Source organism: Colletotrichum fioriniae (genome assembly GCF_027942845.1).
Source record: "Colletotrichum fioriniae strain IMI 355084 chromosome Unknown scaffold_5, whole genome shotgun sequence".
Lineage (NCBI taxonomy): Eukaryota > Fungi > Ascomycota > Sordariomycetes > Glomerellales > Glomerellaceae > Colletotrichum > Colletotrichum fioriniae.
In genome coordinates, this window is record NW_027076841.1 from 159,434 (window position 1) to 176,338 (window position 16,905).

Here is a 16,905-nt window from a genome sequence, read left to right on the forward strand (position 1 = left end):
TAAGCGTGAAGATATGTCATTATTTCATTAAAAGAGCCGCTCGCTGTGCCACTACTGCACATGGCCAGTGGAATCGCATGCGTTGGAATGGTATCTGAACTAATAATCCCCCAAAACCTGATTCATTTTCCGAAAAGAACTCCCTTTTGCTATGTGCTCCTGAAGAAATAGAGCCTCATAAACCATCTTGATATCCGCTCCTCCGATGGTATCGCTGCGTTTCGAGTATTCTCACGTGGAGAAATACGGTATTCAATCGATCTTTCCTTCGTTTATCTCCCGCGGTAATCCGGCTTTCTAGCCATGTTCACTGGTGGAGGCTCGTCATCCACTGGATAGGGTAGAGGCGACGAGCCAACGGGACGGCGGCCGCCGGCTGCCTGGTGTTCTGGAAGTGGTGTCTTAGGAGGCAGCGGTGGGGGGATACGCTGTGGCTGCTGCGATTGCTGGACCGGACCGTTGCTGTAAGGCTGATTCTGCCATCGGGGATGTTCATCCGGGCTCACGATAGCAATCTTGTCAGCGCCTGCTGCGTAGCGATACTGCGCTGGAGTGGGCGCAGTGACAACAAGTCTGTCAACCTCATCGTCCTTTGCCGGGGGCAGAGGTCGTTGCTCGGGCCGTGGCGACGACGACGGTTGCAGTCGTTCGCCGGAACTCCTTGGAGAAGGACTCATTGGCGAAGGGATGTGCAAGTGCTCAGAGCCAGATTCGTAAGATTGACGGCTGGGCGGTGTGTTGTGTGGTGGCCATGAGGTAGGAATCTCGGCTGGCAATTCCACCGCAAACGACATTGGTTCAGTCGTCTCCGAGTTTGACTTAACCAGTTCAGGGACTTCTGGCAGGCGGGAGAACCTAATATTCGCTTTGTGAATCTTGGCCATCTTCGCAGAAGCACCTTGAATCATCTTCTGCTCGACTTCCCGCCTCAGGTATTGCCGTGTGCTCGTGCTGATTTCGGCCAGGCGATGCCATTCGTTCATACCAAACTCGCCGACGCCAACCTCCACATTAAGACGATAGTAGTTTTCGACGTTGACGTTCCGCTTCAACAAGTGCTCTTTCCTCATTTGCTCGTGGATCGCCTCGCATCCTTCAATCTTGGAGATAAGCTTCCGGCGAGCTTCCGCAAACTCTCCCAAGAAACCTTCGTACCACATCTGCGAGTTTGCATCACTTCCTTTGGGCCGTCTGCCGGTACCAACGCTGAGAAACACGCCAACTTCGCGACCAGGCCATTCGTTGACTACAGCTTCGTCAAGAGCCTCGGGGGAAGGATTGAAAGTGCCCCCACCGTCGTCGTGAAATACGGACTGCCCGATTTGAATGGGCTTGAAGGCTAGGCCGATTGCACATGTCGCTCGTCCAGCCTGCCAGATCTTGCAATCAAACTCTGGCGGAGGCTCTCTTCTCGAATCGTAGGACCGCAATACGGCCGCGGGGTTGCCCTTGCGGGAACCTTTGTACATTGCCAAGACGGCACTGAAAGAAGGAAAATGTCAGTTCAAAGCGCGTTGCTATGTGGGCATGCCTGACATGGTGCCGGCAGTCAGTAGGTAGAAACGTACGTCTTAGTCCTGTTCTCCCTTGCGTCGTAAAGTCTCGCGTTTGGGTCACCGTAACGCGAGTTGAAGGCAGGGCGTGCCATCTGAGCCTGGGGGCTACGTGCGCTGAAGCTGACAGTGCTGGCGTTGCTTGCATGCCTCCTAGGGTTTGAGGTGTTGTAGCCGCTGAGAGGGCTGAGTACATCGTTCTCGGTGCCGTCATTGCCCTCTTTCTGATACACTGTGTGTTCCCTCACTGCCTCCTTGATAGCCTCCTCGAGCTTGGAGGCCTTGAAGAGGGTTGAGCGGTAGGGAATGCCAGCGATGGTCTTGTCGGTCTCGAAGACCATGCGCGTTAACCGAACGTATAGCTCCTTGCACTGCTCTAGATCGAGGCGCAGTCGACCGAGCATTAGGGCTATAAGACCGCCGGTACCGGTTCCTACGATGAGGTCGAAATGATCACAAGGGCGAGGAATTTCGTTTCGCCGTGGGGCTCTTCCCTCGATCTCGACAAAGGTGCGGTGCATGAGTTCTTGGAGAATGATAAACATGGAGTAACCACGTACTCCTCCGCCATCTATCATAAAGCATGTTAGTTGACTGCATGAGCGCTTCCGGTCCAGTTTCGCATGTTTTGCGCGCGATTTGGGTGTCGCGAATGTGGCTGGTCTGCTTCACTTTTGCGTACCTAGAGACAGGATGCGTAGGGGAGGGCCCTTTGTGGTGTCCCTCCTCCTGACCCCATTGGAGTCCATGATTTGAGCAAGCTCTCGTGGATTAGCCGGCTTGGTCGCGATCCACCGGGGTTCTTGATCTTGGTGTGGGGTATTGGTTGTCGTTGTTGAGAAATGTCTGGTGGCGGTCGCAAAGTGTTTGTTTTCGCAAAGCAAAGTGGGTGTTGTTTTCTGCGAGAAGCGAGAATTAGGAATTTCGGAGAAGATGGACTAGTACTGTAGGTGCAAGTGTGTAAGTAGGTAATTAGTTTAGGCAAAGCAAGGCAAGGCGGGTAAGGCAAAGTGCAGATGGTAATAATCCACCGCCCACCTACGAATACAAGTACAAGGCCTGATCACGAGTGGGAGGGTGACGCAAAGAAACGGCTTGCGCCCTGCGCCATCCACTCGGATAGGGTCTTGGCCAACCCTGTCACTTGCCCACTTTGTGGAGGAGAGACTCACCACTTGTGGTCACTCTACCGATGACTAGCAGGATGTTGTCACATTCGCAGCTTGTGCTGAAAGATGCGCGAAAGTCTGAAGATGGTCGGCTGGTAGCGATTGCGATGGCGATGGCGATGGCGGCGGGGAGACAAAACACCCCAGCGAGAACCTGTATTCGACCTGAAAGCCCGCGACTGCGTGTGACGCCACAGTAGCTAATTTAGAAATGGCCCAGGGTATTTTAGCGACTTGGGAATGGGCACGAATGGAAGGCCGCCGTTGCTCCTAGGCCCGGTGTCTTGGCTCCCTCCCCTTGTGGTGTCAGCGAGTGGGAGGCGGGAGTGAGATCCAACTAGGTCAAGATCTTCTCTTTAATGAGGCGCTGAGGGGTACCTGGACCGTAGAGCTCCGACGTAGGTGCGTTTTTGAAACACGGCGAAGGCAAGATAAGAGGAAGGGGATATTTCTCTTCCTCTCGATTTCTGTTCGAACTGAGGTTGTGAGGGCGCCGACGAGAAGTGAAAAAGGAATCGGGAGCACCGGCAAGAGAATGTGGTAAGAGGCGAATAATAAAGTGGGAGATGGAAAGAGCAATTAGGTGGTGGGATGGAAGGTGCAAGATACCCCTCCTGTGTACCTGCCTCGGGACGACGGGATGGGATGGTCGGATGGACGTTTGCTCCTTCTTTCCGCTGCCGTTTCTGTGTCATTCTTTCTCATTTATCAGAGGGAGCGAACGGCCAAGCTCACGTTCTCTTCACAAACACGAGAGTACCGTAGGTATGTGCTGCACCTTAAGGTAAGTGAGATAAGCCCAAGTTTCCGAAAGACGACATTGCCTATTGTTCACATACTCACCTGTCACTTACGAGTATCCTATCCAAGTCTTCACACAGTCAGTCGTTCTACCTTAGGTCTCCCGGTACATGCCGAAGATGGCACCCCAAGACGATTCAGACAAATCAAGACTCCTACAGACGCGACAGATACCCCGAGGCAGGTCGCGAGGCAGATACACGGCTCGATATGCTAGCAAGTTACAGCAGCACAGCAGTCTCGCAACCAGTACGGATACCTTGCCTGTCTATACTGTAGCCGAAACGAAACCGCAGGGACGCAAATTGTTTCCCACTCCACGCAATCCCGTATACTCGCGAACCCCGCCCAATCGCGGCCTTTGAAACCGACCGTCCGCCCACGACTCTCCCGGGACCTGCGACTTTGGGGGCCTTCCATTAGGCTTTGAGGCCATGTCCCTTGCTGGAGGATCCCGGGAACCTGCACTAGAGCCAGAACCATCCTCGAACCTCTCTTTTCGCGACAACTCCAATCGAGGCCATCAAACCTACACTGGCGAGTACCCACGCGGCAGCGCCGCAGCAGTTCATGGGTGCGGATACTGCCTCTGCCGCAGTGCCGTCTGCCCTGACAGATGCTCCGCTCTCTCGAGATGGTCCCTTCAAAGGAACCAAAGACCTCAAAGTCACAGGTTCCGAGCGGAGGCCGAGGCCAAGAAACCCTCAACAATCTTCTACTACCCATGGTTTGAGGTGCGGAAGTACCCCACCAGATCTTCGGCCACTTTGGGCCCGAATGACATGCCCGTGCTGCCACGGCCTTGGCTTGTTTCTGACCTTAGGAGAGAGAGCAGTAGCCCAATCTTCTCCGCGTCTGAGTAACTGCTTAGTCGCCTTGTCCCGTGTATACTCATTCGAGGCCCCTTTTTTGCTGAAGCCAGTCTTTTGAGATTTTACCATTTGGCTTGGCTGCGAAACATACGATATACTGCATTCCTCACTTGCAGCCAAGCAGCAGCTGTCACAAGAACTCGCCAGCAGTATCCCAGTGCCTACTGCGTAGGTATTCCCAGTGCCCACACTCGCTAATGACGCGGACAGGGGACCCCTTCGGATGACCACACCCATACGTCAGCAGTGCCATCAGCTTTCAGCTTTGCATGTGCTGCCTGGCCGCGCTAGCTTCCACCTCAAGCGTTAAGGAAACCCACTGGTCCAAGGTCTTGATTGGCCATGGTGTTTTCTTCTTACCAAACTAGAAGCTCGAAGCCTCTTTCCCGCGTGGCTGTGCAAGGCTTGGACGAGTTCTCAACTCTCTCACTCGTCAATCTTTTTCCTGGAGTTTTCTAACTTCACTGTTCAGAGCCTTTGTCGCCACTTGGAAGCGCTCGCGTGACAAAAGACGGTTCTCCTGGTTGTCGATTCCTGGAACGGTCCTGAATAGTGCTTCTTGGCAATAGAATCCCAATCCGCTCATTTGCTGGGTTTAGTTCATAGAGGTACGAGAGGCAAGACTTCACCAGCCCGATGGGAAAGTTGGTCAACACCTCTTTGGAGGCCCATTCATGCCCGACTTGTTAGGTCCATTCCAGGCGGCCCGCACCCCGAACACCGTGATCCTTGACCGGGCCTTCCGTGCCGTATCAAGGGTTCGCGTTCTCCTCTCGTCCTTTGTGTCCGCCACCGTGCCACCGTGTATCTTTCCAGACGCGGACTCTTACTTCGGTCATCATGGTGAGAAAATGTTCCCTTTCATCCGACTTGGCAACGGGAGATGCGGGCTCATGGCAACTTGACTACCTCAACCAAATGACGGGCGTCATCCGTGTCTCCAAGCTCCTTCTTTGGGACAATGTCGTCAACCGGTTGTTCATTACGACCCAGGCACGCCAGCGGCGAAACCATGATGGAGTAAAAGGTCCCATCATCCCAGGAGATTTTGGGACCAGCGTACTGTTCATCACATTCGGCGTTTCTCTCCCAACAGTGAAGAGGAGACTGGGAGAACCCGGAGAAAACGGATCGGCAAACACCGGCTGCCTCCTTGCCCGGGACCCACTCATCGGCTCGGGGCAAGCCGCGCCCGGAGCTCCCGCAACTGTCGACTCCAGCACTGTTTCCACTGACCCAGGTCGGTAGCGAAGTGAACGGGCAGATGCATGCTGGAGAAGTATTAAACCTTCAACATGTCATCAAGCCGCAAACATGTTCTCTATCGAGTCTATAGCCAAGGCCATACCCAGCCTGTACTTCATATTGGGAAACAATCCCTCATGTCTGGAACAAACACGTTTATATATTACTTACTGGACTGAGGTGATGGGCCGGACAAGTCAATACTGCGTGTGTAAGAAGGGTAACTTGTAAGTGAGATTTACGTCAATTCGTCCGAGCCTTGCCGCCGTAATTGCGATGGTCACGGGCGCGGATGATGAGATGAATCCTATTTTCACCGTGCTTTTGCGACTTCGTTGCGCTGCTGGCATTGCTTGACAGCCTGGACTTGGCTACAAGCGGATTTTAATGTTGCATGATCCCGCGCGTGTATAAGCTCCCAGCCTTCGACAGCTGTGTTCCCTGTTACCAGGGAAACCCCTCCATTCAGATCATCTTTGCCGCCTACCGAGACCAGGCATGCATTTGGTGGCACAAGACCAATCTGCTTGGGCTTTTTGGTACATGCACGGCAGTATCAAGAAGCAGTTCTTATGGTAGTCAGGTAGCTTGGAAGTCCATGGGTAGCAGAGTATATATAGGTAGATAGCCTGAGTTTTTGGTCGCGGGGAAATGTGTTACACGGTGTGGATGTCCTCCACAAACGCGGAGGCGGACGATGAGGCCCAATAGCGCAACGCGTGGGCTGGGAAGCGTAGCTGACGGAGCAAAACAGCCGATAGGAGGGCGGATGCACTGGAAGCTTCTGAGACTCGATCGTGCAAGCTCAATTGGCCAGCAGCGAAGGAGGATGGAGTGAGGAAGGTGAAAAGGGTCTGATGTGGTGGGACTAGAGGCTTGCAGCCACGCCTTTCCGACGCGGGTAGAAAGTGTAAGTTGAGAATCAGCCAAGCAGAAGGAGTTCTGTCTTTCGCCATTGTTATGCTACCATGCTGCCACGCTGCCCAGTCTGTCGGTCAACCCAAGCCAGGACTTGACAGATTCTCTCTGGCGGACGTCGCGGCGCTGCGGTGTTATTCGCCGGTCGGCCGTCAGACTACATTAGCCGACCTGACTGGGCTGCCACGCCTCGTGTGTGGAGGCGGTAGCACCGATTGGTATTGTGCAGCAGTGGTCGACGAGACACAGACAGACGGATAGACAGATCTGGATGGGCATGAATCCAATAATGATAAGGGATGGGATGTGCGATGGATGACAGGTGGCAGGTGCTGTGACCAGGCCAGCTCAGGTCCATAAACACACTCAACGTCAAAAGTCAATTGTCTCAAAGCTGTATCCGTCTGTGCTAAGCGCCATTATTTCTTTGCCAGGCTTCGTGACCTTGAAATCACACAACCAAAGCTCAGGATGACCTTGAGGAACTGCGGGAACTGGGCGTGAGTGAGTGATGGGAGTGAGATGTGAGGGAACGGACTGGCGTGGCCTTGGACGTCCGAGGCATGCCCAACGGAGCTGCCTTGCAGCACAAGGTTGTACAGGTGGCACCAGTAAATGGCAGTGATTCAGGCAGCGTGCATGAGAGAGACCAGTTATCAGGTCTTTTTGGACGCCTAGCAGCACGGCAAAGGCGTGAGGAGGGAGGGGCGGTCGAGGCAGCGGCGGCGGCGGAATGAGGGGCACACACACATTACATAGTACACATACCGGGCAGACACCACACCTCACACACGCGAGGTAGTATACTCAGCCCAGTCAATCTGCATGAGCTGTATACTCTTACCTTACAGGTTGCCCAAGGACGTACATGGAGGACGAGTGACGGGGATGTTTGATGTCTGCGCGAGGTGAGAAAAGTGGCCGCCATGGTTTTGAGATTGGCGGGATTACCAGATTGGATTGAGCCGAGATTGGACAAGACAGAACAGGATTCAGCCAGGAAAAGAGAACGAAGCCAGTGTAAGCAGGGAGAAAGGAAACCCGCGCTTCATGACATGATGAGGGGAGTGGTTGAGTTAGGTGCATTTGTGTGTCGGAGCGAAGTAAGTCACCGCCGGCGCAAGGTGAAGAAGGAAGGAAGCTCCAGTGTGCTCCACTCTCACTTCTGCCCGCCTTGCTGCACGGACCACTAGAGAGTACCTGGTGAGCTTTGATTGGCCCGTTGCAGAAGAGGCAGGATCGCCCCAGAGCCTTTCCACCTCTTTCCTGCCTTTCTCCCGCAACGAGGCTGTACGTAGACGTCCTCGGTACTTCTTCTGACCCCCCCAATTATCACTGCCCACGACAATTCAGCCATCGCCCAATTCCTCCAGTGCTTGCCTTCCAAAACCCCACCCCTCCATTGAGCGCCTCCATGATCATAACGCAACTCAATCCCAACCCGCGTTTGTACAAATTGTCTTCCCATTGACATCTGTAGATGGAACAACCCCAGCCATCCAAGAAGCGGCGGCTTATGCCAAAGGAGTCGCCGTCAAATCACACCACACAGCCGGCTCCTTTCCCCCATGAATCGGTGAGGATTCTATTCTGCGCTCCCGTAGCTTGATTTGAGCTGCTGGAATTAACCTTCTTTTGAACCCATTCAGCCTCAGCAGCACCCAACCCAGGAGGCCCCTCCAGCCGAACGCCATGACTTCGAATCCTTCGCGAGACATCTTCAAGATGCTGCCATGCTGATCCAGCGCCAAACCGAGCGCGCACCCTACGATAGCGTTTCTGTGCTTCTACTGCGCTGGGAGGAGGATACCTCGGTTGAGGCCGATCTGACGGCTTTGGAAAATATACTGCGAGACCGATACAACTACCAGACAAATCGATGGGCCATCCCGACCGTACCCAACCCCAGCATCAAGCTTGGGGTCCAGATGGCCTCCTTTCTCGAACATGCCCGGCCAAATCACTTGTTGATCATCTACTACGCCGGCTATGCATATGTTGGATCGGATAACCAGCTCTACTGGGCCTGGTGAGTCGAGAATCTACTGCGAAAACACGTCTCCGCACCCTTCTGACCGCCCTTCCATAGCAATACGCGAGAAGATGCTGCGAAGCTCAAGTGGGATGGAGTACGCTGCCTGTTCGAAGACGCCCAGTCCGATATTTTGCTGTTGCTCGACGCCTGCTCCGTTCGTGATATACCCGTGTCTGGAAGCCATGGCACCAAACAAGCCATTGCAGCTGGCGGCCCTGAGCAAAATCCCAGAGAGGCTGCGGGCAAGTCCTTCACATATCACTTGATTGAAGCTTTGCACAAGTTGAGTATCGCTGGTAGACCGTTCAGTGTACCGAGGCTACACGAGGAGATTGTCCAGCTGAGGCAGCAGGAAACCGCGCAAGCAGCTAAACTCACAAACGGTGCCAGCAAAACTCCGCCACCATCATCACCACAACTTCCCATCTGCTTCACCCTGACACCTGGAAAAGGTCAAAGTCTGAGCTTAGCTCCCTTGCCTGCTCGGGCGGGACAACAGCAATCGCCGCGCAACGGGGCTGATGGGGAATCACTGTCGAGGGCTGTGCGCGAAGACCAGCTCATTGATCCTGAGTCTGTTGCTGATTTACGTTTCGATGAGCCACGAGTACTTGTGTGTACCACATTCGTTGGAGATGCCAGTCCAGACATGTCTTTCTTCAATGGCTGGCTTCACAACACACCGCCCCTGGCTGCCAAGATTGAGGTCGAGGGGATGTTTCTCGGACCGCCCACCATGCTTCTGATATCAATGCCCCATTCAATATGGAACGTCGTACAGCACGATAAAGTCTGCTGCTTCCTGGGATATATCACGTCGCATAACATGATTCACCTGTACCAGAAGCTCAAGGGCTCTGCCGGGATTCCCAAAGTTACGGCGAAGGAAGTCGAGGACGGACGCATCTTGTTGGAAGCGCGAGAGCTGGCGGCAAGTACGCCATCCATGCGCCAGCGCTCATTAGACAGCAAAGACGCATCTTTCCACGAGACGGCGAATCGCATCGAAACCACGCCGTCCAGCGTGCCGTTTGCAGCGGCTGCCGCTGCCTCCGCAGTTGTTGATGGCAAAGACGATGTTGAGGACTCGGCCGAGATGCAGGAAGCGGCAGAACAGCTCAAAGCTCTTAGTCATGTCCGCCACTTGAGCGATGAAGCACCGCCGGCCGTAGAGCGGCAACGTACGACTCTACCGGATGGAGCGATGCCTGCAAATCACGAGGATACTGGGTCTTCTCACGATGCAAATGAGTCTGGTGCAGATGACACGATGCATTCGATTGACATGAGTACACCCAATGCGAAGGCCAAGCATCGACGATCCTTGCAGAAAGCGACGCCGAAGCAAGAGACGAGGTGCACGTTATGTACTCACGCTCCTTTTAAGGATTCGTCGTCGCTTCGCAAACACATTGCTGCCGCGCATACAAGGCCATTCCCTTGTGCATTCTCTTTCGCAGGCTGTACGAGCACATTTGGCTCGAAGAATGAGTGGAAGCGTCATATTGCTTCCCAACATCTCTGCTTGCAATACTATCGGTGCTCGTCTTGCCCGCAGAGCACAGTTGAGGGCAAGGGCAACGAGTTCAACCGAAAAGATCTTTTCACCCAACATCTTCGTCGCATGCATGCGCCTTTCGCGATCAAGAAAGCCATTGCCAAAGGAGATAGTAAACTGCAAGTCGAGTGGGAGGGTCACGTCAAGGAGATGCAGACTACTTGCCTCGTCACACGCCGGTCGCCGCCTCAGAGGTCGGCATGTCCCAAATCAGATTGCCAAGTCGTTTTTGAAGGGCCTGGTTCTTGGGACGAATGGACCGAACATGTCGGCAGGCATATGGAGAAGGGCGAGGGCCAGCGACTCGGTGTTGATCGGTTGCTGGCAAAGTGGGCTTTTGAAGAGGGTATCATCGAGCGAAAAGACGATGGTGAGTATCGTCTTTGTGCCGGGAATGGCCCCGGCACTGGTGGTGGCCCCATCGGCGGAGATTCAAAAGACTCGATATCGGTGGCATACCCTGAACCGAAATTGGATGTTGAAGAAACAACCGAGACCAAGGACACTGCCGAGGACAAGATGGAAGTGGATGGCTAGCGTGTGAAAACGGAAACTGGTGCGGGCGTTGCGGATTTTTTCCTTCGACCTTATATACTATGGCGTCATCAACGATTGGAAGGAGTTTATCGGGTACGACTGACATGAGACACATGAACGACTTTCATTCTCCTTGATCACATTTCGCATCTTACTGGCTCAGAGCTCGCCTGCTTAGCGATGATGGAGTAGCCAGTCTCGTTGGGTTCGTGTTGCTAGCACCAAATGTGGGAAAAGAATAGGGAATCAAGAGAACAAAAGGGCAGACAAGACCTTAGCCAAAACAAAAGGAACCATTTTGAAGATCAATGCACCGTGCCTGTATGATCCCCTGGTCCCCCGTTTTCTCTACAACCGTATCAGCTCTGCTGGTCGTCTGATCTTTTCCAGCCCAGCTTTTGCAGAGCGGGCCAGCCGAGAGCTTGGCCAAGGGAGAGGGAAGTCCGGGGAAGAGAACTCTGCTTGTCCATGTTGATCCGTCCGCGTGGTGGTGTTGCATATCACCAAACCAAGCTTTTGAGAGCCCCTCGGAGCGGGCCCGGTACTTGCCCGGTAGTTCGAAGCCCTCAGTGCTTTACCTGAACTCGATTCCTGTAGATCCGCCGATGCCCGATGCACATCGGCGCGCCTGGTTTGGCGTTGCAGTCAAGATGCGGGGAAACTAGCTTGCCCCTGGGCCTTGAATCGTCTTACTTACCAGTGCCGCTACGTAATTATTCCCAGGGCACCCGTCGGGCACGGAAGCTGATTGAGAAAGGTGTGCCTTCCCGATGGAGACGCTGATGGTTGAGCACATGACAATGATATTGAATAGTGACATGAACCAGCTCTGTTCGCGCCCCCCCTCTTCCCTTTCTCTCGGTCCGAACTGGAGCTTGGAGTTTGGAAGCGCTGAGTGACGATTGGAAGGATTTGTTAATTTTCCGGCCGAGTTAGCCGCTTTCAGTATCGTTAACTTGATCGTAACGGCGCCCGCCCCCCGCCGGCGTGGAGAAAACGGGGACCGGGACACGAGGGGGGACTATGCCATAGTAGGCTGGAGCAAAGCTTGAGAAAGCTTAGTAAAGCTTAACCAAGGCTTTACTGAGATGCGCTCGAATACACGGTATTTGATTGACATGGGGATCCCGGAGCCGGCGGGGGGGTGGGAGTGAGGTTGGGTGGGTTGTATTCGATACTATGAATAATTTGGGACTGGACAATTGCGTTGTGATGGTTCACGGATGGGGCTGGGGATTGATGTGTCCCGGAAGGAACGGACGATATGGAGGGAGGTTGAGGGCAAAGTATATGAAGACCGGGAGATGGCCATGATCTCGGGGTGTTTTTGTTTTTTTGGCTCCTTGTGTCTGTTGGTGAATCCTCAAGCCATTGAATTGGTACACAAGCTCTTACACACTTTGGCTTGACGAGCACTGAGTGCCTTCACGATGCGTCTGTTCAACGGTCTCGCCTCGCTGCTTGCGGGCGCCGGCCTCGCGCAGGCTACGCTCCAAATCGTCTCCGGCGGGACATGGTCAGCGGTAAGAAACGAACGCTCCCCCTTCCACTCCATCATTTTTCCTTCCCTCGGCTCCAAGTTCACAGCAAGAGGATCACCCAGCTAACTCCTTTGGATGATACCTTTCAGACCAACACAGGCCGCCACATCCAAGCCCACGGCGCAGGCGTGACAAAAGTAGGCTCGACGTACTACCTCATAGGCGAAGACAAGACCGAAGGGTCGGCCTTCCAAAACATCAACTGCTACTCCTCGACCAATCTCGTCGAGTGGACCTACGTCGGCGCCCTGCTCTCGCGCACCACGGCGGCGGGCGACCTGGGGCCCTCCCGGGTCGTCGAGCGTCCCAAGGTGATTTACAACAGCGCGACGAAGAAGTACGTCATGTACATGCACATTGATAGCAGCAACTACGGCGAGGCCAAAGTCGGCGTCGCGACGAGCGATACGGTGTGCGGCAAGTACACGTACCTCAGCAGCTGGCAGCCTTTGGGGTTCCAGAGTCGTGATATTGGGTTGTATCAGGATGATGATGGGTCTGCGTATCTGTTGACTGAGGATGTAAGTGCTGAGATCCCCTATTGGGTTCCCTGTTGCTGTTCTCTTGATTCGATACTAACAGAAACTCAACAGCGACCTAATGGTCTCCGAATCGATGCCCTGAGCTCGGATTACCTCAATGTCACGCGCAACGTCTACCTCTGGTCCGAGAACATCGAGGCCCCCGCCATCTGGAAGAAGAACGGATACTACTTTATGTTTGGAAGCAGACTCACCGGCTGGGACCCGAACGACAACGTAACGTCCCCCGGGGTAAACCACGTTCAAACAGAAACTGACATACTCTCCTTCAAGGTCTACTCCTACGCAACCTCCCTCGCAGGTCCCTGGTCATCCTGGGCGACCTTCGCCACCGTCGGCTCAAAGACGTACACCAGCCAGACGACCTACATCCTGCCCCTGGGCGACACGGCAATCTACATGGGCGACCGCTGGGTCAGCACGAACCTCATGCGGAGCACCTACGTCTGGCTGCCCCTCGCCATCTCGGGCACCACAATCACCCTCGCCGACCGCGTCAACTGGACGCCCAACGTCGCCGCGGGCACCTGGGCCGCGGGGCCTAGCGAGACGTCGCACGAGGGCGAGACCGCGACGCTCGCGGGCGGCGCCAAGAGCGTCGCGTGCACGGGGTGCAGCGGGTCCGCGGCGGCGGGCTACGTCGGGGGTTCGGCCGGCGGGAGCGTGACCTTCTCCGGGGTGAGCGTGCAGGCTTCCGGCAAGACGACGGTGCGGGTGAAGCATCTGAATGGTGATACGAGCCAGCGATGGGGCACGGTAACGTGCAACGGCGTCTCGCAGACTGTTGGCTTCCTGCCGACTGCTGATGGGAACACGCCGGGGAGCAGCTCCGTGTTCTGCAGCCTCACTGCTGGGTCTGCCAACACCATCAAGATTGCCAGCTCGGATTCGTCGTGGGTTGCTGACATCGACCGCATTTTCGTGCCGGTGAATTAGGGATAGTGTCACAAAGGGGGTGGAAGACATCATGAGGACATGTATAGGCTTAGTGATATTCACACAATAAGTATATATACGAAGAAAAGTAGAGACACCACACTGCATACAGGTGACCCATCATCCATCTTAGTTGAGCTCGATCACGAAAGGTCCAGTCAAGGCATACTCGACAGCAACCGTCTTAACGGTCTCCTGTCTCTTCGCCGTCGTGCCCCCACTGAGAAGAGTAACCTTGGACACCTTGAGCGGCGTCGAGTACCCGAATTCACCATCCACGGAAACTTTTCCGTCCTTGTAATCAAATGTGACGAGCGTGATACCCGCCTGTACCTCACTGACACCATCGTCAAGGTAGAGCTGGCCCTTTGCAGTGCCATCCCTGCCAGCCGCGATCAAGAGCTCAAAGTTCTCCTCGCGCAGCTGCTTCGTCGTCATGGTGCTGTTCGCGCGCAGAGGCAACACGGTGCCGCCGCGGATGAAGAGCGGGATCGTGGTGTAGTCCTTGTCTGTCAGGGAAACCGTGGCACCGGTGCCCTGGATAGCCTCGTGGGTGTACCAGTCGTAGAAGACGTCGTCGGGGAGATAGACATCAACTGAAGTCGAGTTTTCTTCCGTCACGGGCGCGACAAGAATGGCGTCACCGTAGAAGTATTGGAGGTCCAGACCGAACGTTTTCTCGTCCTTCGGGTAGAGGTAGAAGAGCGGGTTGATGAGCGGAGTTCCATCCTTGGTCTGCTGGTACAGCGCAGTGTAGATGTAGTCAAGCAGGCGGTAGCGGATGGCGATGGCCTTGCGAGCGCTGTCAGCCACGGTGTCCCAGCGGTAAAACTCCTGCGAGATGCTGTCGATGGAGTTATGGTTACGATAGAATGAAGAGAAGGCGGCGAGGGCGGCCCAGCGCGCGCAGAGCTGCTCGTTGGTGTTGTCGCCGAAGCCGCAAGCATCGGAGCCGACCATGGGAACCTGGTAGACGGCAGCAAACTGCATGAGCTGGGAGATGGAGACGCGATACTGTTGCCAGTTGGAAAGATTGTCGCCGAGCCAGTGGCCTACGTGCTTTCCGACGCCGGCGAATGTGGAGCGCGTGATAATGAGGGGGCGAAGACCTGGGCGGCGGGCTTCCATGGCAACTCGGGAGGCGGAGGACATCATGGAGCCGTAAAGATTATGGGTATCGTACATGGCGAGACCGTTCTGGTGGATCACATCCGTGTTTACGGTCTTGTTGGAGATACCACCACGGGCTGCGTTTGACTCGGTGTCCCAAGCGGCCTTGTTGTGGATGGCGTACTTGGGGAAGAGAAGATCACGGTCGGGCAGGCCCTTCTGATCACCGGATGATTGTCTCTCAGCGAGTATCAAGTTGTCGAACGTCTGTCCGGCGGGTACCATCCTAGGCGACATCTGCTTCCGGACGAGAACGTCGGATCGCTTGGTCTGGTTATTACCGCAGTCGGTTCCAGGAGGTTGGAAATCGCAAGGCCAGCCAGGTAGAGGTCTGGGGTTCTCGCGGACGGCTGGTGGCTCGGGAGGGAATCCAACAGCGGAACCGTAAGGATCGTCGCAGGGGAAGTAGCAAGGGAAGTTTGACGGCTCGTTCATGTCGATCCAGAGGGCATCAATGTCGACTCCCTTGTCGGCCGAAAAGAATTGAGCAAACTCGTTGTTCCAGAAGGAAGTGATGTTCTCTGCGAAGAAATCAGGGAATACAGTAACACCAGGCCAGACGACGCCAATCCAGACGGAACCGTTGCTACGGAGAAGCCAGATGTTGTCGTCAATGCCGCGTTGTAGGGTGGGTGATTCGACGTAGGCCACTGCAGGGTCTACCATGACGATATAGTGCTGATCATTTTCGTGAAGCTTGTCGACAAGCTGACGAACCTTGGCCAAGGGGTAACGCTCGGGATCAAGAGAGAACACCCTACGGGTTATTAGCCTACTTGAAGCAGTATGTAGCGGGCTAATTATCGCTTACCTTCGCCTGTCCATGTAATCAATGTCAGTCCACATGGTCTCGAGGGGAATCTTGGCGATGCTGTAGTTGTAGACAACCTCAGCAACGTCAAAGACGTCGCGGTATCCGTAACGGCACTGGTGGAAACCGAGACCCCAGTATGGCATCATGGCTGGCAGGCCGGTAATTTGAGCGTATTGCTGGGCCACCTCGATGGGAGAAGGTCCCGAAACAAAGTAGAAGTCGAGGACTCCGCCGAGAGTGTTGTACTGGAGATACTGTCCAGAGTCCTCCGTCTTATTGATGAAGACGTCCATGCCGTTGGAGTTCAAGAAGAAGACTCCGTGTGTGCCATTCTTGCGATGCTCATAGTAGACAGGGTGATTGCCGTACAAGTTGGCACCAGAGGGAATGCCGTACGAATCCTGAGACCACAACGTGCGGATGTAGTCAGTCGTGTTCAGTCGGAAGGGGTCCGAATGCTCGCCGAGACCGTACAGGTTGGGGTTCTCGGGCAGCTTGGTCCGGAGGCGGAGGTACTGGCTTTCAAAGACGATATTGGCTCCAGAAGTGTCGAAGAGAACCTCGCCCGTGTCGGAACGGCTCACGCTGAAGGAAAAGGGATTCTCGGTGTAGTTGAATTGCAGCTTAGACTCGGCGATGGTCAAGCTAGTGGCCTCGGGCCGGGGAAACACAGAGTTGGGGATCTGGTACACCTGGTTTGCGGCATCCTGGATCTTGACGTGGAGACGGGTACCTGCAGTATGTTTGAGCAGCGGTTCGCAGGGCATAGGGGTGACATGGGATGGCTGTAAAGAAATTGAGCAACTCACCAGTCTGATACTCGACAGTCAGAGTCAAGGCTGTCAGGTCGGTTCCGTATGCATTGCATGCTTCTCCGGCCAACGACAAGTCCGCTGTCAATCCAGTCGAGGACAGCTGGACGTTGGAAGCCTTGTAGCCCGGGCATGCCGAGAGTGCGTCGTCGCTAGGATAGTCTCTGCGGATCACAGCAGCGGAAGCTACTGCGCTGAGTAGTCCGAACACAGAAAGCTTTCTCGCCATGTTGACAAGCTTGGCAGAGTATGGGCAAACGGGGCGAGAGAAGCTTGGACAACAGCTCACGACATGGCTCGGTGGCGGACTTTATAGTTGGTGTCGCTTTGCAGATCAAAGGACCTGGTTATGCATCGTTACATTGGCTGAGAGTGTAAGTTGGGATACGCGACCCCGCTAGA

General features: G+C 54.7%; 4 protein-coding genes across 4 annotated transcripts; 2 read left to right on the forward strand and 2 right to left on the reverse strand.

The window, feature by feature from the left end:
* Positions 1-272: 272 nt before the first annotated feature.
* On the reverse strand, positions 273-2,302 carry N0V96_004794 (uncharacterized protein; the record flags this gene model as incomplete). The annotated part of the gene is made up of 3 exons (XM_053194903.2): positions 273-1,482; positions 1,569-2,124; positions 2,236-2,302. 3 exons carry the CDS (start codon positions 2,300-2,302, stop codon positions 273-275), a joined length of 1,833 nt encoding a protein of 610 aa, XP_053047783.2.
* A 5,989-nt stretch (positions 2,303-8,291) lies between these two features.
* Positions 8,292-10,688, forward strand: N0V96_004795 (uncharacterized protein; the record flags this gene model as incomplete). Its single annotated transcript, XM_065757223.1, has 2 exons — positions 8,292-8,587; positions 8,648-10,688. The coding sequence occupies 2 exons, from the start codon at positions 8,292-8,294 to the stop codon at positions 10,686-10,688; spliced, it is 2,337 nt and encodes a 778-aa protein (XP_065613992.1).
* Positions 10,689-12,118: 1,430 nt separating this feature from the next.
* Positions 12,119-13,707, forward strand: N0V96_004796 (uncharacterized protein; the record flags this gene model as incomplete). Its single annotated transcript, XM_065757224.1, has 3 exons — positions 12,119-12,211; positions 12,319-12,750; positions 12,823-13,707. 3 exons carry the CDS (start codon positions 12,119-12,121, stop codon positions 13,705-13,707), a joined length of 1,410 nt encoding a protein of 469 aa, XP_065613993.1.
* Positions 13,708-13,836: 129 nt separating this feature from the next.
* On the reverse strand, positions 13,837-16,732 carry N0V96_004797 (uncharacterized protein; the record flags this gene model as incomplete). Its single annotated transcript, XM_053194900.1, has 3 exons — positions 13,837-15,634; positions 15,689-16,424; positions 16,501-16,732. The coding sequence occupies 3 exons, from the start codon at positions 16,730-16,732 to the stop codon at positions 13,837-13,839; spliced, it is 2,766 nt and encodes a 921-aa protein (XP_053047780.1).
* Positions 16,733-16,905: the final 173 nt, after the last annotated feature.